Genomic DNA, 27,770 nt, shown 5'->3' on the forward strand with positions numbered 1-27,770 from the left:
AAATTCAAAATGAAAGGTAAATAAATCATCACAAGCGTCGATCTGCAGGTCACAATCTTCCGATCTCTGCTGGGATCCCGACACTCCGCAGATCTCTTTGTCAGGCGGCCAGCAGATTTTAGATGGTACTTCAGGCTTCTTTGCTGCTGTAGATGAAGATCCTCCAGAGTGACGACTGCTCTCGTGTGTGGAGATCTGTGCAGCTTCTGTTATGACATCACAACGGGGGAATAAACTTTTTTTTTTTTTTTTTTTTAAACAACTTTCTTTACACACACATTTACACAAAACTTTACAGATTTTTATAACTGGAACCGGGCATGGCTGAAAATGGTTGATGTGGGGAAAAAGTTATCAATAACCTACAGCCTGCTCAATGTACAAGAGAGAAGCTAACTACTGATAGGATAGTAGATGGTGGAAGAGCCACCCAGCAGAAGCGGTAAAGGCTAATACTAGCAGATGTTATTAACTAAAATATTGCTGCCCTGTGAAGATGGTAATGTGTGGAAAATGTGTCCCCCACAAAATGCTGCTTACATAAGACCCTTTAAAGGTTAAATTAATTTGTTTCTCTTCTGTTAATTGGAAAATGACAATTAAAAGCAAATAAGGAGTTGGAACTATTTGGAAGAAAAAAAAAATCAGACAAATGTGAGATTAATAATAAGCTTTATTATATAATCAATTTTTTTTCTATTTAAATCGACCTTAAAGCAGGTCCAGGAGGGGGCCGCCTCTGGACTCACAAAGAGTCATTCTCCAGCACGCAGGAGAGGAAAAACCCTTTAGAGGAAACCTAAAGAGAAGATACATTTTATGTGACTTGGTGACAGTTGCTGGTCTCAGGAGCCATATGTGTAACCCACGCATGTTTAAATTCCTTTTACTGTATAAGCCTTTACCACCACTGCTTGGAGGCAGTTCCATATTTCTACCACTCTCTCAGTAAAGTAAAACCTCCACACAGTACATCTAAACCTCTGACCCTCTAGCTTTTGATCATGACCTCTTGTTCTAACATTTCTCCTCCTTTGCATAGATAAACCAGACATCTTTTTTTTATAAAGAAACAGATTTATAATATATATATTTTTATTTGTTACAAACATGTTCTAAAAGTGCCTGCTGCTCCCAGTGCTTCTTCCCCTCGTTATCTCTGCAGCTCGGCGAGTTCCCGCAGAAGCCTCCTAGTTCTGCCTCTCGGCACGGTCTCCCTTACAGTAATTACCCCGATTCAGGGCAGAGAAATATCTACATATACCGTGTCGCTCCCACCACCCTCTTATATCCTAAACAGTCATTTATTTGCGGGTTTTCACGCCCGTTCACCTACCCATAATCCTCGGGGATTGGCGAAGATGCTTCTGAGGACCCGGAAGCCTCTCGGAGTTCAGAACGCGGCCCCCGATTGCATCCCCGTGAAGCAGCATACGACATAATCACATTTATATTAACACATACAGTATAAATTATTAGTGATAATGCTCTGTACGGCGCGCCTGACGGCAGCTCAGGCCGGTACCGGAACCCTAGAGTCCGTCTGGGAAACGCGGCATCGTCAGCGAGCACCCGATTTATTGCCTCAAGACTTTCCTGCCCCAAGTAAGACCACCGGGACGTATTAACGCGACACATAAAGCCTCCAACGCCCGGAACGGATGTGGAGACCCGACAGATCAACCGAAGGATAAAATAGCGCCATTTTTAATCAAATAAAAAAGCTTTAATGTTTGCATTTAGTACAATAATCGAGGCTGAGGAGGTTTGTGCCCAGCCAGGGGCCGGGCTGGTGTTGATGGGACGTTGCTTTAAGGCCAGCGGCCGCCTGACGATCTGTTACCGGAGCAGCGGATTGGGAGTGCGAGGGGCCGAGGTTCTAAATTATTTAACATTAAAAGTTAAAAATGTAACAGTCCAAAAACATTTTATAACAAAAACAAACAACATTTTACAGTCATTTCCGGTCTGAAGATGAAGATTCTCAGCCCAATTCCTACCAAACAGAAATAAATACTAATCTAAAACTTAAAATCCTGGGTTGGGGGGGCGCTTGCATGTGAAGTGGACCCCCTGCGCGTTTCTCGGGGGGGAATACAGTCACTGAAGCCCGGCTTCCCCACCGGTCCAGTCTGACGGACGAGCGCTCGGAGGGTTCCTGCCGGATTTAGACATCTTTATTGCGTGAGAAGTAGAAGTCTATCCCCCGGTTCTTGTGTTGTTTAGGTGGGTGTGACGGACCCTTTCCTCTCCTTGATGATGTCATAGCACCAGCCTGCAAGAGAGTGACACATTTGTATCATTTTATAGCATTAAAGGGAAGCTGCAGCGCCCCGTGCAGCCTCGGCAACAAAGAATGAATATTTATTGATTTATATAGCGCCCTCATATTCCTCAGCGCAGTACAACGTGGGGCTGTGTGAGTGTCGTTGGTCTCGTCTTAGATTCAGGAGCCGTTTGTCTATCCCATGCATGTTTAATACCCTCACTGTATTACCCTCTACCACTTCTGCTGGGAGGCTGTTCCACTTATCAACCACGCTACTTCCCTCCAACAATCTTTCCCGTTACTTTGTTTAGCTGGAACTCGGGGTGCCAGACGCCATCGGATATTTAACGGTGTAATAACGGTGTAACTCACGGGCTTCTGGTTGATGTGTCTGCTCCATTCTGGCGCCGTAACAACTGGAAACGGATAGGTCTCCCCCAGAGACACCTCAGCATGCGCAAGAGACGCGTCGCTCAGCGCCCAGGGAGTGTGAGCATCGCCAGTCCTTATCTTCTGCAGCTCGGGAACCCAAAGCCGGATGTAGTCCCCCTATAGAATAAACACGATACGAACATAGCTATCTAACAGATGGAAAAGGTAACGTACCCCCCCCCCCCCCGGGGCGACGTGGCCGCTGTGATTGCGCAACACGGAGCTTCGTTTATTTATTAACCCGACGTTTGGTTATTCTTCACTTCTTCCACCATTTAAGGGTTAAACCATGGCTGGAAGAATTGCCCTTCCCTCTGGGCATTAAGAGGTTACTTCTATCTAGTGGATGGGGCAAAATCAAATTCAAAATGAAAGGTAAATAAATCATCACAAGCGTCGATCTGCAGGTCACAATCTTCCGATCTCTGCTGGGATCCCGACACTCTGCGAATCTCTTTGCCGGAGAGCCGACACTCCGCAGATCTCTTTGTCAGGCGGCCAGCAGATTTTAGATGGTTCTTCAGGCTTCTTTGCTGCTGTAGATGAAGATCCTCCAGAGTGACGACTGCTCTCGTGTGTGGAGATCTGTGCAGCTTCTGTTATGACATCACAACGGGGGAATAAACTTTTTTTTTTTTTTTTTTTTAAACAACTTTCTTTACACACACATTTACACAAAACTTTACAGATTTTTATAACTGGAACCGGGCATGGCTGAAAATGGTTGATGTGGGGAAAAAGTTATCAATAACCTACAGCCTGCTCAATGTACAAGAGAGAAGCTAACTACTGATAGGATAGTAGATGGTGGAAGAGCCACCCAGCAGAAGCGGTAAAGGCTAATACTAGCAGATGTTATTAACTAAAATATTGCTGCCCTGTGAAGATGGTAATGTGTGGAAAATGTGTCCCCCACAAAATGCTGCTTACATAAGACCCTTTAAAGGTTAAATTAATTTGTTTCTCTTCTGTTAATTGGAAAATGACAATTAAAAGCAAATAAGGAGTTGGAACTATTTGGAAGAAAAAAAAAATCAGACAAATGTGAGATTAATAATAAGCTTTATTATATAATCAATTTTTTTCTATTTAATCGACCTTAAATCAGGTCCAGGAGGGGGCCGCCTCTGGACTCACAAAGAGTCATTCTCCAGCACGCAGGAGAGGAAAAACCCTTTAGAGGAAACCTAAAGAGAAGATACATTTTATGTGACTTGGTGACAGTTGCTGGTCTCAGGAGCCATATGTGTAACCCACGCATGTTTAAATTCCTTTTACTGTATAAGCCTTTACCACCACTGCTTGGAGGCAGTTCCATATTTCTACCACTCTCTCAGTAAAGTAAAACCTCCACACAGTACATCTAAACCTCTGACCCTCTAGCTTTTGATCATGACCTCTTGTTCTAACATTTCTCCTCCTTTGCATAGATAAACCAGACATCTTTTTTTTATAAAGAAACAGATTTATAATATATATATTTTTATTTGTTACAAACATGTTCTAAAAGTGCCTGCTGCTCCCAGTGCTTCTTCCCCTCGTTATCTCTGCAGCTCGGCGAGTTCCCGCAGAAGCCTCCTAGTTCTGCCTCTCGGCACGGTCTCCCTTACAGTAATTACCCCGATTCAGGGCAGAGAAATATCTACATATACCGTGTCGCTCCCACCACCCTCTTATATCCTAAACAGTCATTTATTTGCGGGTTTTCACGCCCGTTCACCTACCCATAATCCTCGGGGATTGGCGAAGATGCTTCTGAGGACCCGGAAGCCTCTCGGAGTTCAGAACGCGGCCCCCGATTGCATCCCCGTGAAGCAGCATACGACATAATCACATTTATATTAACACATACAGTATAAATTATTAGTGATAATGCTCTGTACGGCGCGCCTGACGGCAGCTCAGGCCGGTACCGGAACCCTAGAGTCCGTCTGGGAAACGCGGCATCGTCAGCGAGCACCCGATTTATTGCCTCAAGACTTTCCTGCCCCAAGTAAGACCACCGGGACGTATTAACGCGACACATAAAGCCTCCAACGCCCGGAACGGATGTGGAGACCCGACAGATCAACCGAAGGATAAAATAGCGCCATTTTTAATCAAATAAAAAAGCTTTAATGTTTGCATTTAGTACAATAATCGAGGCTGAGGAGGTTTGTGCCCAGCCAGGGGCCGGGCTGGTGTTGATGGGACGTTGCTTTAAGGCCAGCGGCCGCCTGACGATCTGTTACCGGAGCAGCGGATTGGGAGTGCGAGGGGCCGAGGTTCTAAATTATTTAACATTAAAAGTTAAAAATGTAACAGTCCAAAAACATTTTATAACAAAAACAAACAACATTTTACAGTCATTTCCGGTCTGAAGATGAAGATTCTCAGCCCAATTCCTACCAAACAGAAATAAATACTAATCTAAAACTTAAAATCCTGGGTTGGGGGGGCGCTTGCATGTGAAGTGGACCCCCTGCGCGTTTCTCGGGGGGGAATACAGTCACTGAAGCCCGGCTTCCCCACCGGTCCAGTCTGACGGACGAGCGCTCGGAGGGTTCCTGCCGGATTTAGACATCTTTATTGCGTGAGAAGTAGAAGTCTATCCCCCGGTTCTTGTGTTGTTTAGGTGGGTGTGACGGACCCTTTCCTCTCCTTGATGATGTCATAGCACCAGCCTGCAAGAGAGTGACACATTTGTATCATTTTATAGCATTAAAGGGAAGCTGCAGCGCCCCGTGCAGCCTCGGCAACAAAGAATGAATATTTATTGATTTATATAGCGCCCTCATATTCCTCAGCGCAGTACAACGTGGGGCTGTGTGAGTGTCGTTGGTCTCGTCTTAGATTCAGGAGCCGTTTGTCTATCCCATGCATGTTTAATACCCTCACTGTATTACCCTCTACCACTTCTGCTGGGAGGCTGTTCCACTTATCAACCACGCTACTTCCCTCCAACAATCTTTCCCGTTACTTTGTTTAGCTGGAACTCGGGGTGCCAGACGCCATCGGATATTTAACGGTGTAATAACGGTGTAACTCACGGGCTTCTGGTTGATGTGTCTGCTCCATTCTGGCGCCGTAACAACTGGAAACGGATAGGTCTCCCCCAGAGACACCTCAGCATGCGCAAGAGACGCGTCGCTCAGCGCCCAGGGAGTGTGAGCATCGCCAGTCCTTATCTTCTGCAGCTCGGGAACCCAAAGCCGGATGTAGTCCCCCTATAGAATAAACACGATACGAACATAGCTATCTAACAGATGGAAAAGGTAACGTACCCCCCCCCCCCCCGGGGCGACGTGGCCGCTGTGATTGCGCAACACGGAGCTTCGTTTATTTATTAACCCGACGTTTGGTTATTCTTCACTTCTTCCACCATTTAAGGGTTAAACCCCCAAAACATAGCTGCCAACAGTCCCATTTATTAGATAAAATAATTATTCTGCTTTTAAATATATCTACACTCTCTAAAATAAAAGTCACCACGCTGGTGAAACGGGGAGGAATTACTCACATTGCCGTCATAGTCCAGTCCTTGCTTGATCATGTTGAACTTGCGGTTCTCCCGCGGGTCGTTTCCGATCCCCGCGCTGTACAGCCAATTCCCGTAATTACTGCAAACGTCGTAGTCCACCTAACGGAGAACACAGCAAATACGGTGGGGGGGGGCTTAAAACCGGCAGGGGCCACCTACGGGATTCCCAAATAGTTTGCCAGCAGATCGGCCCCATCCGGCCCCCGCCTCTCCTGCAGAACCTTAATCAGTCGTTGGTCTCGTCTTAGATTCAGGAGCCGTATGACTATCCCATGCATGTTTAATACCCTGACTGTATTACCCTCTACCACTTCTGCTGGGAGGCTGTTCCCCTTATCTACCACCCTCTCACTAGAATTAATGTGCATAGCTGTTCCTTACCAGTAAATACTCAAACCACTCTGCTCCCATCCTCCAGTCAATCCCCAGGTCTTTGGTGAGGAAACTGGCCACATTCTGCCGGCCCCTGTTGGACATGAATCCGGTCATCGCCAGCTCGCGCATGTTGGCATCAACAAAGGGAACCCCGGTGCGCCCCTCTGTAACAGAGAGCATCGTTCATATCATTCATGATCTAGAACCCCGTCGGCTCGGGAACCTGCAGAGGCTAAACTACTACTAATAGTAAAAGATAATGCTATACTAACTATACTAAAAACCTAATAAATACTAATAAAATACCACTTATAATAAAAAATACTAAAAAATGAAAATAAAAATACTAATACTACTTAATGATACAAATACCAAAAGATAAAAGATAATAACACTAATAAAAATAATAATTCTGGGGGTCTTCATATGAAGTAAAGGGGAGACGCCCCGGCTCAAACACCACACTGAGCTGATGCTTTATGGCAATGCTAATGAAGTCCGTTCCTCCATAGGCTTTCATTAGTCAGAGAGTCCGACTGGGTGATTAAGACTGATCCATTCTATTGTTTCCCGCAGGCAGTATGATAAGGAGTCGGGGGGGTTAGTAGATCGGGGATCAGATAACAGAGCGAGAATCATACAAACGGCTGATATGCAGCTGCCTGAACGAATCACATGAAGGATAAACACAAACCTTTCCACGCGTCGAAGAGCTTCGCGTCTTTCTTCCACGGAACGGATTTCTGCTGCAGTCCTGACCGGTCACGGAATAAAAAGGGTTAAAACAGAGAACGCCGGGTAATTTGGGTAATACGCGCTGCGCATGTTCATAGTCCCGTTTCACAGCCCGCTTCCATAACCCGGTAACACCCGCCTCGCGGTTACCCCGCTGTCTGCGCCGGGCGACTCACCTCTAAGAAAGAAAATCCTCCTCCCGTACTTCAGCGCCACGAAGCGAAAATAATCCCTCCACAGAAGCTCGAAAATAACCCTGAAAACAGCAAAAAAAACAAAAAAAAAAAAAACTAAATTTACTACTTTAAGTATCAGGCGGTTCCAAAAACTGGTTGAAACAGCCCCATAGGAAGAATCGGGGGGGGGGTATCTTTATTTTGTGTCGAGGATGTATAAGTGACTGAATTCACAGAACAATATGGTCTCCCGGCAGATCGGCCATCGGCCCCCGTCTAGTCACCCGTTTCTCCTGCTGTAACGACTCAAACCTTAATCAGTCGTTGGTCTCGTCTTAGATTCAGGAGCCGTATGTCTATCCCATGCATGTTTAATCCCCTCACTGTATTACCCTCTACCACTTCTGCTGGGAGGCTGTTCCACTTACCTACCACCCTCTCAGTAATGTTATGGTGTTTACAGCAGGGCCTTTCACATTGAACCCCTCCCCCGATGCATAATGCTTACAGAACCGCCAGCTTTATGAACGCAAAACTTACTGATTGGTCACATGAAGGGGTTTTAAGATAAAAGGGATTAGAGAATTAGAGTCCGACTACAATTCCTGAAATCCAGCGGAATGAGGCGAGGTTTCACGTACCAGTAGGTGCTCTGATTGGCCGTTCGCTCGCGTTCATATTTCTGAATCTGTTCGTGAACGTATCTCGGGGAGATGCAGCCCAACGCGAGCCTGCGGGGGAGGGGGGAGACGAGGGTCAGACGCAGAGATAAACAACCAGGGCCCGGGGCAAGCAGAGCTGGACTGACCTGCCATAAAACCAAAGACTGAGGAATCTGAGCTCAGAATCTACTACTCCTCACAAGCTGGGCCGACATTGGGCTTCATACACACACACACACACACGTGTAACATGCATACACGCACTATATACATCTATATTATAGTATACACACACACACATAAAGGGCCATTGGAACACAGGAGTGATGGGAGTGATGGGAGTGATAAAGGGCCATTGGAACACAGGAGTGATGGGAGTGATAAAGGGCCACTGGAACACAGGAGTGATGGGAGTGATAAAGGGCCATTGGAACACAGGAGTGATGGGAGTGATAAAGGGCCATTGGAACACAGGAGTGATGGGAGTGATAAAGGGCCTCTGTACGCTTATGAAGATTTCTGGATTTCTGATCCATTTCAAAATTTCTAAGTGACCCTAAACGTTTGCGCGGTAGTGTGTGATTATTATTATTATTATTTTTTTTTAGCGCGTGTGATTATTATTATTTTTGGGTTTTTTTAGCGCGTGATTATTATTTTTTTTTTAGCGCGTGATTATTATTATTATTATTTTGTTTAGCGCATGTGATTATTATATAAAACAGACACCAAAGCAATTAATATCGGTGATTGCGTCACATTATACGGCCGTTTATCTCTTTGCCGTCACTATTAGCAGTTATAGGAGTTGTGGGGTACGGGAATTCCTCGCCCCGTTTTGGGCATATAATGGTAATTTTAACCCTCAACGAGATCTTTCCCGTATCTCTTGAAATATAAGACGCAGATAATCATTAGATCACAATACAGAAAGTTGGGTGCAATAGCATCCAAAACAAACATCTTCAGCCGTTTGCCTCTTACCACGGGGCAAATTTAGTAGAATAATCCATCCCAATGAGTCCATTGCGAGTCTCTTTATAGGAAGCCACAAGATTCTGTACAAAAATATAAAAAACCCAAAGTATGTTAAAAAAAATAATTTGGAACGCGCTGAAATTGTTATTTTTATACTCTGCCTCCCTCTAGTGGCAGAGAAAGGGGCTGCAGCTTACGCATCACTGTCCAGAACAATTCTGTTTCTTTTTTAAGAGAGAAAAAATATAAAAAAATAAAAAAAAATCTAATTTAAAAAAAATATATATATTTCTTTTTTTTCAACTTATTTTTTCTTTTTTTGTTATATAGCTAATGCAGGGATGTTATGGATCGGAAAAGAGTTCGCAATCTGCCGGCCCGTGGGATCTGGGGCAATAAACGCAGCGATTATCACTCACCGTATCCCAGAGGTAGTAGCCGAGTCTCTGCAAGGCCTGGGTCTCTCCGCCGCTGCATGGAAACGCCGTCCGAGGGTCTGTCAACGGATCTGTCAACCACAAATTACATTTATTGGTTTGCTTGTTCTGTCGCAAAAACTAACCCAAGGGGGTAACTGCAGAACCAGGAGCTAATTGCCCCCTGCCACTGGCTCCCCCCTTCTCTCTGTTGCCCCTATCCCAAAGTGTCAGGGTTTTTGCCCCAGTCGCAGGCCGAACAAACAGATTTCAGGGTCACGCATTCTGGTGCCGACTCCTTCATATTCCACTCTGATTTCAAGGTTCCTGCTTGAACACAGGTGACTTCATTCAGAATATTTTTTTAAGTTTTGGTCTCCATAAGGACCGGTATTGAGACCATTTTGCCGCCACCTTTTAGTAACTGGAGTTTTTTTTTTTTTTACCTTCTTGTCCGAAATCCTGGTGAGTGGGGACGCCTCCTTCCTCCAGGCCAGGGGGCAAAGGCTTCAGGTGGTCCGGCATCTGAAGAGTGGGTCGCACTTTGCTCTGAGCTTCAACCGCCTTTCTGAACTGGGTGTACACGTCGGGCAGCCTGCGAGACCCCAAAACACACGAGAACCCGGTCAGCGAACGAAGACAGCGGGCGAAAGATTCGCATCCGCCGCCACGTTACAGTTTTGACTCCAGTCCTCGGGGGCTTCCGGCGGGCCAGGATTTCCGTGCAGCCCTGCCTGAAATCAGCTAGTTTAAGGAATCTGTTGTTCAGATGCCAGGGCTCAAGCTGGGATAACCAGAGTACTTCTGCAAAAGGGGCGGAGCCACAGGGACAGCCTCTTCCCTGTGTGTCCAATCAGGGCAGAGAGTGTGCCCAGAGCTCCACCCTCTTGCAGAAGTGCTCCAGGAGGCCCGATTCATGGAGAAGCGGGGAAAGAAGACAGAAAAACAAGAAGAGGCAAGAAGCGGAGCCACGGGAAAGGAGACGGGGACGCAGGAGCCGCGCGCGGAGAAGGAAGGGAGGCATTGAGAGCGAGCCAGCTTTTTGGGTTGATTTGCACGAGTCTAGTAAATAGCAGTCAATGCGGCTGTTCGAGCGCTCAAAATATTCCAGCACCATCTTTTGTTACGTTACATAGCACCATCATATTCCACACTCTATATTACCCTCTACCACTTCTGCTGGGAGGCTGTTCCATATACCTACCACCCTCTCAGGATAGTACAGATTCCGGGTAGATGCAATAAGCGGCAGCGAAGTACCTGGAGATGTCCCGGAACGGAAGGTCATCGTGATGATACAAAGTGGATGCCCAAACGGTGTGAAACTGTATCCCGCGCCGAGCGCAGAGGAGCCTCACGGCGTTCTCTACATCCAGCTCCTCCTTAGTCGCCTTCAAACAGAATGTTCATGTCATTTATAAATAATCAAAATAAAATGAAAATCATTAAACGAAATAAGAATAAAAATTACAACAAACACGAAACAAATATATTTAATAATCAAAATAAAAATCAATGATCCAAATATTATTTGATAATTAAAATCATTAAACCAATTAATAAAGATTACTATATACAATAAATACAAATATATTATTTAATAAATATTCAAAATAAAATCAATAGACCCAATAATTAATACAAAATATTCACAATAAATATACGATAAAAATATTAGCAAATGTTAAATGATGAAGAAGTCTATAAATGACATAAAATGTCCATTGGAATGCAGGCACCGAAATAAGAGAAATATTATTAAATAATATATTTGTGTGTATATATATATATATATATATATATATATATAGCGCCCCTCTGTTTTCTAGGATTTAAAGATTTTCCTCTCGAGTGGCAGCAATTAATAGAATTTAGTTCCTTTCTATCTGTGATAAAACGTTAAATCCTTACATTAATAAGTTATATATTTTTTATACTGGTTATTAATTATCTTGTATTATTATTGTTAATTTTGGGTAATTTATTTATTTTTACCTCCTCCTGTAACGCAACCGCAGACACCGAGCCCAGCGTCGTCACCAAATCTTCTATGACGTCTTCCGGTTTCCCTCTTCTGAGGATCAAATTACTAAAAATAATAAAAAAATAAATGAAAAAAATTGAATACAAATCCACAAAGTGGGGCAGCAGCTTCGCCAAAAAAATAAAAAAAATCCTGTTTAGGACGGGGCGCAGACTTGGGGGACCCCAAGGAAAATCAGGGTCTGTGTTATACCCTCAGTGGGGTGATGCACAGCATTCTTTAGGAGTTGTGGATATATGAAAGAGACTGCCGGCAGAGCTGGGTAAAGGGGATTTAAAAATACATTTTCTGGAAAATAAATATTTACAATTTTTTTTGTTGTTATTTTGAAAACAAAATATTTATAACAGGAGAATTAACCGAGATTCCAACTTAGAGAGCAAAATAAACTAATCTAATTCTCTCTTTCTATTGGATCTTCTAGAAACGTTGGAAAGTAAAATATATCTAAGAGGGTGGTAGATAAGTGGAACGGCCTTCCAGCAGAAGCGGTAGAGGCCTGTAGAGGTTGATTTCCCACCTTCCTATTTTCTTGAGGGTACTGCGTAAATCCCGCACGCTTTCCAGGAAGAACTTCAGCCGGTGCGGACCCGTTTTGGGGAAGTTGTAGTGATGGGTCCCGCCGTAGCTCCGCGGGTCGAAGCAGTAGAGAGGGACAACGCAGTCCGCGTTCCTGTGAGCCCAGAGCAGGACCTAAAAACACGGGGGGGGGTTAGAGACCCCTACAAACACGGGGGGGGGGGTTAGAGACCCCTACAGTAACACTCCCTATTTATTAAAGAAAAATAAATTATATGGCAACAACCAATCAGTGACTGCTTTTGTGTCACAGGTTAAAAGTGGGTTAAAAAAGAAAAAAAAAAAAATACATAAGCGGTTAGCCTGCCTGTGCATCCTGAGAGTTGTAGTCCACTTAAGCTGCTGATTTTAAAGTTGCCCGTCTGAATTAAAAAATCTAGTTTATAAAGCTGTTTCTATACACATTACGGGGCTTTTAGGGCTGTAGAACCCTGCGATCCCCTCATACCCAGCAAACATTCTGAGCGCCTAGAAAAGAGGGGGATCCGGGATTTCGATCTCAAAGAGAGGGACTGTCACTGCTCATCAGGGTCATTTGGCAGGTATGTTATATTATATACATTTGCCATTCAGGGCCCTGTGTGCTGCATACATAAGACAAATCCGGCTCAAAACAAACAAGAAACCGATACATATAAGGGGCGTGGTAATGCAGACCCCGCCCACTGTTACACAAGCCTTTCATTCACGTGGAGAAACATTGTATAAGCAGCAGTATATAACACAACAACACACTCACTGTGTATTTACCACACTCACTGTGCATTTACCACACTCACTGTGCATTTACCACACTCACTGTGCATAGAACACACTCACTGTGTATATACCACACTCACTGTGTATTTACCACACTCACTGTGTATATACCACACTCACCGTGCATTTACCACACTCACTGTGTATATACCACACTCACCGTGCATTTACCACACTCACTGTGTATATACCACACTCACTGTGCATAGAACACACTCACACTTAGTTTAAAGCACTGGATAAGCCCCTATGACAGACACTCTGTATATAAAGTACCCCCAGTAGTGTATTAACCCCCTAAACCCCAGGGTCAGACATTGTCGCCCCAGCAGCGTTTACGCCCCCCTACACAGTGATTTGCCCCCGGTGCGGGGTAATACCTCGTTATCATGCAGCCGCAGATCGTTCCGCAGGAGGCAGATCGCAATCCTGACGGGAGCGGACATGGTGCACGGATCACAGCTCTCTCTGCAGCTCCTCCCTCCTAAACTTACCAGGACCCGCCCATTCCCGACCCCTCCCTGTCTGGGCGGGGCCCGCTCGATCCAGGGTCTGTTATAAATGGCTGACTGAGCATTGTGGGAGTTGTAGTCCACAGTAGCGGCACATCCGTCAAAGTGACGTCATTGAAAATAATCCCATCACTCTGAGTTCAGCTCCCTGCTGTCACCTGTAACAAAATGCTCCAAATCTAACAAACAAAACACCGGCTCAGACCCCAAAAATAAAAAGCAGGGCGGAAGCAGCTGAACCCCGGCCCCCGCGGGTGCTCCAGCGAGAGGAGCGTCCACTCCAACGCTGCACTCAAACTCAACCGAAAAAAGGAACACCGGCGCTCCATGAAGATAGAAGTAGAAAAAAACGTATTTTATTCGGACGCGTGATCCCATATGTGTAAAAACTATATAGCGAGTCCAAAATTATGCAAGAAAAGTAACAAAAAAGAAAAAAATATATAAATATACAATGAATATAATACCAGCCACAGAGAGAGAGAAGCTTTTTATAAAGCACTTCACGCGCGAAACAGATTGTTTTGGGTTTTTGGTGAAACCTCCTGTTGCCGACATCCGTAACCAAGGCGATCCGGGCGAGGAACCGGCTCCGCAGGTCCGGCTCCGTTGGAAGCGTGCAGAGGGAGTCAGGGCTGCAGAGAATGGATCCCATGTGGCAGGATTACAGTCATACGTTATGTGATCTATTAAAGGTGCTGTTCCACCTGAGGTGCCTCACGCTGCATCACCTAAACACGAATTTTAGGAGAGTTGGGGAAAAATTCTAAGTGGAACAGCCTCCCAGCAGAAGTGGTAGAGGCTGCTACAGTGCTGGAATTTAGATATGCACGGCATAGGGATATGGCTATGTTGCCATAGGAACCGGAAAGGCTCCTTAATGGTTGATATTTTGTGTATTTGGAACATTTTAATAAAGGAACACCGGCACTCTGTGAAGATAGAAGCATAAAAAAGTCTATTATTCGGATGCTTGATCCATATGTATAAAAAATAATCAACCCTGGAAAAGGTATAAAAGAAGTTAGAGCAGATCCTGCACCATTTTTATTACTAGAAGCAGATTAAAAATGTTTTCTTTTTAAAAGTACCGTGATTGTAGTTTTTCCTTTGTAATATAATGTTTTCAGTTCTCGCTCTGTTATCTGATCCCCGATCTACTGGACAAACACCCCGACTCCTTATCATACTGCCTGTGGGGAACAATAGAATGGCTCAGTCTTAAACACCCAGATGGACTCTCTGACTAACGAAAGCCTATGGAGGGACGGACTTCATTAGCATCGTCATAAAGCATCAGCTCAGTGTGGTGTTTGAGCCGGGAAAGTCACCCAAAATACCACATGACTGACAGCAACGGCGGCTCTAGGTCTGCAGATAAAGGGAGTTTATTGGGAAAAAATGAACTAAAACCAAACTAAAAACGACTGTTATTACTGTATACAGTGCTGGTGGTTATATTACTGTATACAGTGCTGGTGGTTATATTACTGTATACAGTGCTGGGGTTATATTACTGTATACAGCGCTGGAGGTTATATTACTGTATACAGCGCTGGAGGTTATATTACTGTATACAGCGCTGGGGTTATATTACTGTATACAGCGTTGGGGGTTATATTACTGTATACAGTGCTGGGGGTTATATTACTGTATACAGCGCTGGGGTTATATTACTGTATACAGCGCTGGAGGTTATATTACTGTATACAGCGCTGGAGGTTATATTACTGTATACAGCGCTGGGGTTATATTACTGTATACAGCGTTGGGGGTTATATTACTGTATACAGTGCTGGGGGTTATATTACTGTATACAGCGCTGGGGTTATATTACTGTATACAGCGCTGGGGGTTATATTACTGTATACAGTGCTGGGGGTTATATTACTGTATACAGTGCTGGGGGGGTTATATTACTGTATACAGCGCTGGGGGGTTATATTACTGTATACAGCGCTGGGGGTTATATTACTGTATACAGTGCTGGGGTGTTTTATTACTGTATACAGCGCTGGGGTTATATTACTGTATACAGCGCTGGAGGGTTATATTACTGTATACAGCGCTGGGGGTTATATTACTGTATACAGCACTGGGGGTTATATTACTGTATACAGCGCTGGGGGTTATATTACTGTATACAGTGCTGGAGGTTATATTACTGTATACAGCGCTGGGGTTATATTACTGTATACAGCGCTGGGGTTATATTACTGTATACAGCGCTGGGGGGTTATATTACTGTATACAGCGCTGGGGGGTTATATTACTGTATACAGCGCTGGGGGTTATATTACTGTATACAGTGCTGGGGGTTATATTACTGTATACAGCGCTGGGGTTATATTACTGTATACAGCGCTGGGGGTTATATTACTGTATACAGCGCTGGGGGTTATATTACTGTATACAGCGCTGGAGGTTATATTACTGTATACAGCGCTGGGGGTTATATTACTGTATACAGCGCTGGGGGTTATATTACTGTATACAGCGCTGGGGGGTTATATTACTGTATACAGCGCTGGGGGTTATATTACTGTATACAGCGCTGGGGTTATATTACTGTATACAGCGCTGGGGGTTATATTACTGTATACAGCGCTGGGGGTTATATTACTGTATACAGCGCTGGGGGTTATATTACTGTATACAGCGCTGGGGGTTATATTACTGTATACAGCACTGGGGGTTATATTACTGTATACAGCGCTGGGGGTTATATTACTGTATACAGCGCTCGGGGTTATATTACTGTATACAGCGCTGGGGTTATTACTGTATACAGAATTTCTTAGGCTACATAATGTGGTTACCCGAATACCCCTTTGCTGCTACATTTTAAATGTAAGACCCCTGTGATTAATAATAATACGGAAATATTTTAAAACTAATATTTGGTAATATTAAAAAAGTCATATTTTGCGTTGTGTTGCATTACCAGCGCATGTCCACTGGAGGGCGCCCGTGTTCAGCGGCCGGTCTCTGCCCTTTCCGTGGATTTGCTGCTCAGAGTTTCCTGCCTCCCCGGGTGATTTGCTGACATCACACCCCCCCCCCCCCGTGTTCCTGCCGTGGGATCCCTGACTACACACTTTGGCTCTCACTTTCTGGAAAGTAAAAGGTTTTTGCCCCGGCTCCTGAAACACTTTTTGCAAACCACTCTGAATCCTCCTTTTCTCGGGTGAAAATCTCTCGTGATCGTGGGGGATCTGCTTCACAGCTGTGGGATCTAAGTGGACTTTTTTGCAGATTTCCTGTTTTGAGGATCCCCCCCTTTCCCAGGAACATGGGCTGTCACCGACTTGGATACCCCTGATAATTACCCCCCTGGGGACAGGATTACTGCAGGGATTCTGATCTGCCAGAAAGCCACGAGCCTGGGTAAGTAGCCCCCCCCACCCTTCTGCACCCCAAATCTCATCAGATCCCTTCCACGTCTCCTGCCTCTCCCCTAAAAGTTGCCCCATCTCCCCAATTCGCCCCGATCCCTTTATTAACCCTTACAGTGCTGGGTAGATGGTTTCTTGAAGCGCTTTTTTTATTGTTGATCAAAACATTTCCATTTTGCGACATTGTACCAATCACAGCGCTGTACTCATCGGGGTGCAGGCTAAAGGTTTATTCCGCATGCAGGGCTCGGATACCCTGGGGGGATTTCGTTGGTATTTGAAGGGGTTAAATGTACCAGATGCAAACCAGATCCTTAGCTTGTATGTGGATTCTGTATAACTTAACCCTTTGAGTGCCGGGGGAGCGCTGTGTCCTCAAGCCAGGCCTGTCCTAGAGAGTTTTTGGCTCTTGCTTTAGGAACCCAGGGTTTATTTCCAGGGATTACCCTAAAAAGGAGGAGGAGGGGGGGGGGGTAATTTTGGGGAACCCTGCATAGTGAGGATCCCCCCCACCTTGGGTGTTGTCAGCTATTGCAGTTTACCCAGGGAAGGTCTTTTAAGATTTACCAAGAGGGCTGCTATTCTTAAAATCTCTCTAGTGGAGAGCCTTCAAGAGTTACCCAGCGTTAACCCCTTCAGTTAAGAAGGCATGGATCATTTGGGAAGTTACTTTAAAAAATGACATTTTCTGAGCTGATTTTCTTATTTTGGCAATTTCCCATTTTATTGTCATTAAACAGTACATGGGAGGTCGTCTGTTCTCTACGAGTCGGTGTTCCTGTTCTAGCTGAATAGATTGCTCTAAAGCGATATAATTACATTAATGTATATCACATTAAAATAAGTAAATGACATTTATATAGCGCCTGCAGATTCCGTAGCGGTGTTACAATAAGGCACGGTGAAAACGTAACATTAACACATATTGGATACATATTTCATGTTAAGTACATGTGTTGGACTACAAGTCTGCTTTATGTTTAATCTTTTCTCAACCAACAGATTAGGTTTTTTTACTCAAATACATGCAATTTACCAAATATTGATAGTTTCAAGATTTAAGCAACTATTACGCAGAGATCCCAAGCAATGAAAATTTGCTCCAAATTTCAAAAAAGCACTTAAAAAAAGGCCTCTTTTAGCCTGCAAAGTTTTTTTTTTGTTTTTTTTTTTGTTTTTTTTTTTGTTTTTTTTTTTTTTTTTTTGCTATCGGCTCATTTCCATGGGAAGGGAAGCCTGACGAGCCCAGCGCTGATCTCCAATCAGATTTGGAGGTATTTACAGGATCTTGTGGAGCGGTCATTATAGAGTTTTCTCTGGAAGGCGGAGGATCTGTTTACAAATCTGAGCATTTCATAAAGTTTAATTACATAATTAACAAGGAGAAAAGTATAGTTAAAATGATACCATTTCTTGGCCGAGTACGGTAATGAACTAGTAAATTAATTAGCTCTTGGCCTGTTTCCATCGCCCCCTTCAATAAATCACGACTGGTATGACCCACATTTTTTATTTCCTAAAAATGTGGAAGATTTAAATTTTTTTTTTAAATGTGTTTTCGATTGGTTGCAAATCTGAGTTGATTAATGATTATTTTTTATTGATTATCTATAGCACCATCATATTCCGCAGCGCGGTACAATGGGAATAATATGTTAATAATAATCTTGGAGACTAATTATACCCTAAGGGCACAGTTAGGGGTTGTCTGATTAAAGTAGTAGAATAAAAATATTTTTGGGCTGATTTGTGTCTATCATTGAGATGGTTACCTTTCGGTTGCATTTGGTGACCCCCCCCAACCCCCAAAATAGCATTTATTTATTTTTTTTTGCAGATTTTTTGTTTTATAACATGAGACAATTGTAATAACATTTATTAAATATTGTTAGGTTTCGAGTCTGCCGGCAGATCGGCCCCATCCGGCCCCCGTCTAGTCGCCCGCTTCTCCTGCTGTAAAGACTCAAACCTTAATCAGCCGTTGGTGTCGTCTTAGATTCAGGAGCCGTATGTCTATCCCATGCATGTTTGTGTGAAATACAAATATTTCTCTTAAACCAAAAGCGAGGCTGGGGGGCCGGCGGCAGGAGGCTAATAATAATATATTAATAAATGCCCCACATGCCCAATAACTGCTGTGAGCTCCCACTAGCCCTGCACATGTTCTTGTCTTACACTTGCCAGTCAAATCAATATGGCTGCTCTTTAATTAATTATTTTGGTCCTCTATATAATTAATTCAAAGAAGAAAGGCCACACACAGCTCCAGTTAGACATTGGAAGGGCAGGAAGTGGGCATAAACTAGACAGGAGTGGGCAGAACCTGGGCAGGAAGTGGGTGTGACCAAACTCTTCTCCTTTGCCCTGATATTGGCTTTATTATCCCACAGGGAACCCCATGACTGTCTCCATTTGGTTTAAACCAACCATTATCCAAATATTAATATTAATATATTTATTTTGACTATATTTTCTTTTTTTGAGGTTTTTTTTTATGTCCCCTGGGCCTTTCTTTATTCGCATGCACAGAGTCCAGACTTGGCATAGGATGTATTATGATATAGGAAATGTGATTCTGGCGCAAGGTTTGAGAAAGCGGTCTTATCACCATGGCAACCAATGGAATGTTCCTGCTGATTGTTCCATTGGTTGCTATGGTTACAGCCCGAATCGCCCCGATCGCATTCTATATGTATATAAATGAAAGAGTTCTTGCGATTTTACGGTAAGAATCACTTCCTATAAATCGCTGGTGAAAGGTGACTTGGCTTTCCTGTTTTTACATTTATTTATGTGCGTTTTGTTCCAGTAGAGCTATTTGCAGGCGTCTTTTTAGAGGAAATAATAGTTACATACCGTATATGGGATTGCCTTCCATGCGTGACAAATAAAATGCGTCCTCTTTTAACCCTTTCCAGGTGAATTCGTTTGTGTTTCGCTGGAACCTGCTTGATTTGTTGTGCAGTCATGTGACTTACTTACCACCAGTCGCCTGCAATGCCGGCTCGATGAACGTTCGGGATGGGGTCCCAACGAGACCCTCTGTACACATGAGCGGAAAGCGCTCCCATTAATATCAATAGGAACACTTTCCTGCCACCGATTGGCTGCTTCAAGAGAAAATCGATGGCTGGGGGAGGCTGCCAGGGGCATTAAATCGTCCCTTTGATTGGACTCGGTATATGAAGCTTCGCAGGGCCTTACGCTGGGATTGATGGGGTTAATTATTGACCCCTCTTGCTTTAGCGAATACACCCCTGTAACGTAGATTACATTTACAAACAGTGAGCGCTTGCGTCAGCCCCATTTAAAATCTATTTGCCTGCCGTGGGGAAAAAATTGCCAACGAGGTCATCTTGATAATTAAAATGCGTTATTGGAGCTTCTCGCTGGGCTCCCCATCGCTTCCGCCCGCCGCTCTCGCTTTAAGGGGAAGCTCCTCCGTTGCCGGCCCCGTCGGTTGCCTTTGCCCTTTGCTTGGTTCTCTGGCGTGTCTCTCGACATGTTTGCCGACAGTCGCTGCGTGCGTCATGTGTTAACCCATTAAGTGCCACTCTGGAAAGGCAACACAATTCGTAGTGCATAATTAATAAAAATAAAGTATAAAAAATAATAACAAATAAATAAAAGGTCAGCAGCAAAGCCCCCCCTTTAGTCGCCTTTTTTCCCCTGCTGTAAAGACTCAAACCTTAATCAGTCGTTGGTCTCGTCTTAGATTCAGGAGCCGTATGTCTATCCCATGCATGTTTAATACCCTCACTGTATTACCCTCTACCACCTCTTCTGGGAGGCTGTTCCACTTATCTACCACCCTCTCAGCAAAGCAAAACTCTTATATTCCATGTAAGCCTCTGACCCTCTATTGTTAGATTATGGTCTCTTGGTCATTTCCTCGCCTGTCTTCTTTTTTATAGAGACTCTGCTCCTTTAAAATGAAAGTTGAATGCGTTGTCGGGGCCCGTTGTGAGATGAAGTGTACAGGTGTGTGCGTGTGTCATGTAATGTTCAGAGGTGTTTGTACCGAAGAACCGCTGTGTTTTGCAATAAAGGCGAGTCTAAAGGTTAAATGTTAAAATGTAAAGCTATTTTCGGGGTAAGCCTGGCGGTTTCACAGATGACGTGACGAGGCAGCAAATATGACAACTTGGCAACTAAATGCGCAGGAGAGTGAGGAGGACATGATTAATAGAACAGCTGTTTAAATGGGATCTCCCACCATTTTATTGTTATTCCCAGTATCAGATTAAAAATAAGTTTTCAAAAACATCTGTTTTCTTTTTTACCCCATTTGAGTTTTTTGCCCCATAATATAATGTTTTCAGGCAGCTGCACATCAGCCATTTGTAAGATTCTCGCCCTGATTCCTTATCATTCTGCCTGTGGGGAACAAAAGAATGGCTCAGTCTTAATCACCCATTTGCACACTCTAACTAATGAAAGTCGATGGAGGACCGGACTTCATTAGCATCGCCATAAAGCATCAGCTCAGTGTGGTGTTTGAGCCGAGAAAGTCACCCAAAATACCACATGACTGACAGCACCGGCGGCTCCAGATCTGCAGATAAAGGGAGTTTATTGGAATAAAATGAGATAAAACCAGGTTTTTGTCAACAATGACCGACATTACTGTATACAGCGCTGGGGGTTATATTACTGTATACAGCGCTGGGGGTTATATTACTGTATACAGTGCTGGGGGTTATATTACTGTATACAGCGCTGGGGTTATATTACTGTATACAGTGCTGGGGGTTATATTACTGTATACAGCGCTGGGGTGGTTATATTACTGTATACAGTGCTGGGGGGTTATATTACTGTATACAGTGCTGGGGGTTATATTACTGTATACAGCGCTGGGGTTATATTACTGTGTACAGTGCTGGGGGTTATATTACTGTATACAGCGCTGGGGTGGTTATATTACTGTATACAGTGCTGGGGGGTTATATTACTGTATACAGCGCTGGGGGGTTATTACTGTATACAGCGCTGGGGGGTGATATTACTGTATACAGCACTGGGGGTTATATTACTGTATACAGCGCTGGGGGGTTATTACTGTATACAGCGCTGGGGGGTGATATTACTGTATACAGCACTGGGGGTTATATTTTGCTACTTTGAGGAAAACAATCCTTCTTGACTCCAAAAGGCGATCGGATTTCTCCTTGGATCAAAAAGCTCTAAAATATTAATGTTTATTCTATTATTTATAGCGGTTTTGTTTTTTTGGAGAAAAGGTCGGCTTGATGTCTGTTTATTTCTGCCCGGTGATGTTAGAGACATATTGACCTCTTGATAGCGTTATTATTTCCCCGAGACGTTGTTTGCCATTGTGCGCGTTTCATTCACACATACCCCGGTTCTTCCTGTTGGGGGGTAAATAATATTTAATGCCAAACGCTCAGCCGGTTAAGATCCTTGTTTTGGGGAAGTCGGAAGCACAGAGGGCCCGACGTTGAACGCGTATTTTGCCCGATCCGTTTGTTTTCGTGAAGATGTTTGTGAAACGGAAGTTGGTTTTACACAGAAAAGGGAAATTCTAAGAGGCGAGAGTCCGAAACTTGGCACCGATACATCGTAGATTCGCACGGCCTGTTTATCCTCGGTTCTTCGTCTATTCTTGATAAACCCGTCCAACATTTATAAATAGTTGTTTTGGATATTTTTTTTATTTTTTTTTAACTTATTTGTTATTTCAATCTAGATGGAATTTTGCGTTTCTCGGGGTCTTTCTGACAAACTATGACCGCACCGCACTTCTCCGGAGAAACTCCAGGTCGCGGGTTATGACACACCCTTTCCCCGCCCACTTCCCTTCCAAAAATGGGCAGCTTCCAGTGGGACCGCCTACTGACATCAGCGAGACCACCTGGCACTGACGTCAGAGGGACCGCCTCTCGACGTCAGCCGGACTGCCCGTCCGCATTGGTAAAGTGAGGGCTCCGAGTAGCCGGAGCCCGGATGTTCCCAGTAATGATATGCGACCTCGATTCAGTTCCGTATCGGGTTCTTCCGTATGCCTGACCCAGGGCAGCGTCCCAGCCTCCACCCAGTCCTTAGCTCCATGGCGGCCGAACGCCGGGATATAACCAATGCTCTGCAACGTTAATTGCATAAAAACAACAAGGAAACCTTCAGAAAGCGTTGTTCCGCTTCTATGACAACAACCTATCAGCGCCTGCTTTTGTGCCACAGGGCAATTAATTGTTCCTGTCAAAAATTATGAATAAAGATTAAAGAATTTAATTTTTTTTTTCTAATAACGCATTTAGTAACTTTTTAATCGGGGAAAAATATTCTAGCAAATCTCGTCACCCTCCACCCTTGCAGCTTGGTCTCTCTCCCTGGCTTGGCCTCCCTGCCGCCCACTCACACGCTCTGGTTATTCCCCCACCCTCCCTGGCTTGGTATGGTCCTCCCTCACAGGATGTCCATGTCGGCTGTGGTCAGACGGTGCTGTGTCTCCCTGCGCAGAGTTTACGATGATGTCATTCGGCTGGAGACTCGCTGTGCCGGCACCCTGAGGCTCCCCGCCGGCCCGGCCACACAACGAAGTCCGTGAGCTGTCCACGGAACAAAGGGGATCCCGCACCCCACCCCCCATACACCAACACATTCATCGTACTACTCACCAAAATCCAATTTGAGGAACTAAATAAAAATTTTAATCCGCAATAAATGACATTTTGGAAACTTGTTACATTAGTAATTTTTCCAATAAGTTTTCATTCTTGAAGACTTTAATGTGGATTCTTCAAAAAGAAAAAGAGAGTTGTCTGATCTAGAAGCTGCAGTTCTTTTGCTGCAGCTGCCCTCCTCCCAGAGCCGAGCCTGGGCACCGTGATGCTCTACATAGCAGGGGTGCATCGGGCAGGGAGTGCAGGGTGAGGGGTAAATTCTGTGTCGGCTGAATCGGCACAGACTTCAGGGTGCGCCCCCTCATGCTTAATGCTTCTTTAAAGTCAGAACGCTGAAGTTGTCACTGACAAACTGTTTGGGCACAAAAATGGCATTAACAAGCTGTTTGGGCGCAAAGATGGTCCTGACAAGGTGTTTGGAGGTAAAGATGGCACTGACAAGCTATTCGGGGGGCAAATATGGAACCAGCAAGCTGTTTGGTTACAAAGATGGCACAGACAAGCTGCTTGGGGACAAAGATGGCACAGACAAACTGTTTGGTTACAAAGATGGCACAGACAAGCTGCTTGGGGACAAAGATGGCACAGACGAGCTGCTTGGGGACAAAGATGGCACTGGCGAGTTGTTTCGGCTCAATACATATCCTGTATATAATGGGGGGGGGGTGCGAATGCATTCTGCAGAACCCCCTCAAGCATTTACAAAAGCTACTCCATGAAAATTTAAAGGGACCACGCAGCTGTCCTATGCTTATGATAGTTGAGAGGTCTCTTTAAATTTTTGCGGGGTCCTCCTTGCAAATGGATGTGGGGGAGGGGGATTTAGAGTCTGAAAAAATGTTGAAATAAACCCAGCAATTACGTCATGGTGTCCTGTGCGCAGCGTTCCGTTATCACAAGGCGTTTGCATGCTGTTCTCATGTATAATACACAGTGGGCTCATCAAATATAAAAAATAACCCTTATGCAGAAAATAAAACCTAGAGATCATTTGCATTAAAAACCCCCCAAGATTTAACTCGGGGTTCAAATTTTTTTTATTCCTACCGGAGATAAGAAAACCGTACAATCACTAAAGCAGGCGTTTGCAGGAGAGTTGTAGTTCATCCTCCTGAATTCAGTTTGAGATCTGCTCGGTGGTGCCTGTGGTGGCTACTCCAAGAACCCCAGACAATTGTGGCCTTCAAAGATTTATCGGTCTCACCAATCCTTAGAGATCCAGTTTTCCAGTTTGTGCAGATTGTCCTCTAGATTGTAAGCCTGCAAACCAAGCCCCCTTCCGTTCTAGTTCTGTCCGACCCCTTTGAATATAGGGACTGTAAGAAGTGCTGCGTGAGTTGGCTCTCTATGAATAAATAGTAATAATAATAATGGCCGATGTACTCGGTTGCCGTGCGGTCGCCAGCTGCTTACACACCGACACTCACGGCAGAAGGTGTAACGCGTGGCCGCATGTATCCAGCGGGCAGCCCACGCGTGTCACGTAGAAGCCACCAGCCGTAAAGTACCTGGACTGATTAATACTTTCTTATTTCAGGGTTTTTACCCCAGTCTGTGAGTCATGTGATGATTCGGCTGAGGGTCACGCTACGGAGATGATTCACTCACACTCTAAATGGATTTTGTGAAACTTCTCCGACTCGATTGACAGGTATCAAGAGCCTTGTGCACGGGTGTAATTTCAATCACTGCTCTTTTCTGACACTGATTGGCAGCTTCGAGCCACCAATCAGTGGTGAGGCTCGTTGGAACTCGCAGGAGGCAGAAATCTGCAGCTTCTCCCTAAGCAATGCATTGATTTTTGTTACTATTGTTAGCTTATTTGAGCAGAGCCCTCCTCACCTGTTTTTTCAGTAGGTCTACCCGTTGTACGGCGCTATGGAATATGATGGCGCTGTATAAAACAATAAATAATAATAATTTGTTCCTGAACATCTAAAACCCTCGGCGATGCTGCTGAAGAGCAGATTTTTTTATTCTTTTTAAATCAGCTTTTTTTGCAGGCCGCGTCCCCAAGAGGAAGTGTGATTTTATCTCACAATCTTCAGGATATGAACTTAATTCTAGACAGAAAACCGTTAGATCTGAGATGGCGAGAGAAAAAAGTATAGAATCACAATTTGTTTTTGGATGTATTATCATGTGTGTGATAAATGACGGCTCGGAACCATCAGAAAGACTCTTACTGGTTCTTTGGACGATGTATGTGATGCCAGAATAATAATAATAATAATACGGTAATAATAATAATAATATAATTATTATTTTTTATAGCTAAATGCAGAATTAGAAACATCATTCCAAGAACTCTTCTGTTCTCATTCATCATTTTTGCCAGGGGCGCTTAATCGTCATGTGACAAAACACAAATCAGGCACTGATAGATTGTTGCCATACAAACCACGATTTTTTTTTCAATTAAAAATGCTGAATTATGTTTTTTGTTTTTTTATTTGATTAAACCTTTACAGGAAAGAAATGGTTTAAATGCATAGGGTGTATATGCCGAGCACACTAGAGAGAGGATGTGATGAATGTCTAGTGGAACAGCAGCTTTAATTTACATGGGAATGTTCGAAATGAGCTGAGATTCTTCAATTATTAACCCTTTGATAGCACATCGTAAATGTGTTTACCACATGACTCTATTACCGGCTCTTATGGAAACCTTGATTTTATTTAGATACTTAATTGAGTCACCTGCATTCAAGCAGGGATATCAAATATAACATACTGGGAGCCAAAGCAGTATATGATCACAGCGCGGGGGGGGTCACAGCGGGGGGCAGAATAGGAAGAAGTCAGATCCAGACTGTGTGACCCCCAGAATCTGCCCCTTCACCCTGAGATTGGGGCAAAAACCCAGATCGTTCCCAGATATGGGCATTGCGCATGATTGTACCGGGATCCGGTCCATGCGAGAGCGTCGTTATGTTTTATTACGCTCCTTGAATTGTTTATGAACTTCGCTGGTTGCTTTTCTTAGAGGAAGTATTTTTGGATTGAAGGAAATATTTTGAGGTGCTTTTCCTGGCTTCGCTCTTCTACTTTCCATTGATCGCCGTTACGCTTGTTTATTTTAATTGCCGCGTGTTTTTATGTAGTTTAAGGTGTTTTGCCAAAGAAATTTCACATGTGTTTGTTGCGCAGGTCCTTCGGGGCGCATTGAAGAAACGGGCCGAGTCGGCCCCATATGATGCCCCGGCTCACAGGCTTACAATCTAGAGGCTGTTTGTGTAAATGTATCTCAGGTGTATATGGTTTCCAGCTGTCTCTGTTCCTTGGGGCAGTGCATGCAGGGGTTAAATGGATAGATTGAGACTTGACTGCTAAATGAACCCACCGGCCTTCTCAAATAAAGAACCCACCAATGGCCAACTGTGGGCAAGTGGGTTGGCCACAGCTTTATGTTAACCATTTTAACCAATCAGAGACTCCGACACGTTACTGGCGGCTGCTGAGATTGCTTACCAAGCAGGCAAGCGCTTACTTAAAACGTTGTGAGCTCTCGTCTTCAGATGCCATCAGCCTCCTCTTAGGACTTGGCACCCCAGTTTTCATGGACCTCGTTGTTCTCACGGCCTAGGGACAGGATGCCATGACTAACGCAAAGATGGAACAAGAGGCTAGATGTGGTTGGGACAGCAAAGAGGTAGACCGCAGACATGTGCTTGCTAATAAAGCCCCAGTGAAACAACGTTGCACCCTATAACCAATAAACTCCCATTTTATTGGCAGACCTAACAGTCACCCCCTCCCACACTGAGGGTTTAGGGGGGTCGTTTCTTGGACTGCGTCGTAACATCATGGTGCACCATGTAATGGCCATACCATTGGGACACCTGACCATTACAACAACAGAAACTTTAATGACATCGCATTCTAAATACACAGACATTAATATGAAGTCGGCCCCCACCCTTTGCAGATATAACGGCTTCCACTCTTCTGGGAAGGATTTCCACAGGATTTTGGGGAGTTTCTATGGGATTTTTGCCTATTCATCCAGTAGAGCGTTTGTGAGGTCAGGGGCTGATGCCCGGCTCACAATCTCCGTTCCGGTTCATCCCAAAAGTGTTCTTCCCCCCAAACTCATCCAACCGTGTCGTTATGGAGCTTGCTTTGTGCGTCGGGCACAGTCACGCTGGAATAGAAGAGGGTCTTCCCCAAAACTGATCCCACAAAGCTGGACGCAGAGCATCGTCCAAGATGTCTTGGGGTGTCCCTTGCATCGTAGCAAGACATTTCGGACAATCCTCTGCCTCCAACTGTGT

At 44.4% G+C, this 27,770-nt stretch overlaps 3 protein-coding genes across 4 annotated transcripts in view; 1 reads left to right on the forward strand and 2 right to left on the reverse strand.

The window, feature by feature from the left end:
* Window positions 1–27,770, reverse strand: part of LOC128497502 (5-beta-cholestane-3-alpha,7-alpha-diol 12-alpha-hydroxylase) — a 187,567-nt gene that overhangs the window by 41,290 nt on the left and 118,507 nt on the right. The window lies entirely within an intron of this gene.
* On the reverse strand, window positions 4,794–13,437 carry LOC128497501 (cryptochrome DASH). The gene is made up of 14 exons (XM_053467599.1): window positions 13,326–13,437; window positions 12,128–12,300; window positions 11,559–11,652; window positions 10,824–10,954; window positions 10,010–10,158; window positions 9,567–9,655; window positions 9,154–9,227; window positions 8,149–8,238; window positions 7,508–7,587; window positions 7,291–7,350; window positions 6,603–6,760; window positions 6,201–6,320; window positions 5,731–5,907; window positions 4,794–5,364 (listed from the first exon to the last, which is right to left on the reverse strand). Exons 1-14 carry the CDS (start codon window positions 13,389–13,391, stop codon window positions 5,257–5,259), a joined length of 1,569 nt encoding a protein of 522 aa, XP_053323574.1. The 5' UTR covers window positions 13,392–13,437; the 3' UTR covers window positions 4,794–5,256.
* LOC128497500 (mitogen-activated protein kinase kinase kinase 3-like) overlaps window positions 16,556–27,770 on the forward strand; it is a 55,361-nt gene continuing 44,146 nt past the window's right edge. For both annotated transcript variants that reach the window (XM_053467597.1, XM_053467598.1), the window contains exon 1: window positions 16,556–16,844. The gene's annotated coding sequence lies outside the window, so the exon portion shown is untranslated. The remainder of the gene's footprint in view (window positions 16,845–27,770) is intronic.

The sequence above is a fragment of the Spea bombifrons genome, chromosome 5, assembly GCF_027358695.1.
Source record: "Spea bombifrons isolate aSpeBom1 chromosome 5, aSpeBom1.2.pri, whole genome shotgun sequence".
NCBI lineage: Eukaryota > Metazoa > Chordata > Amphibia > Anura > Pelobatidae > Spea > Spea bombifrons.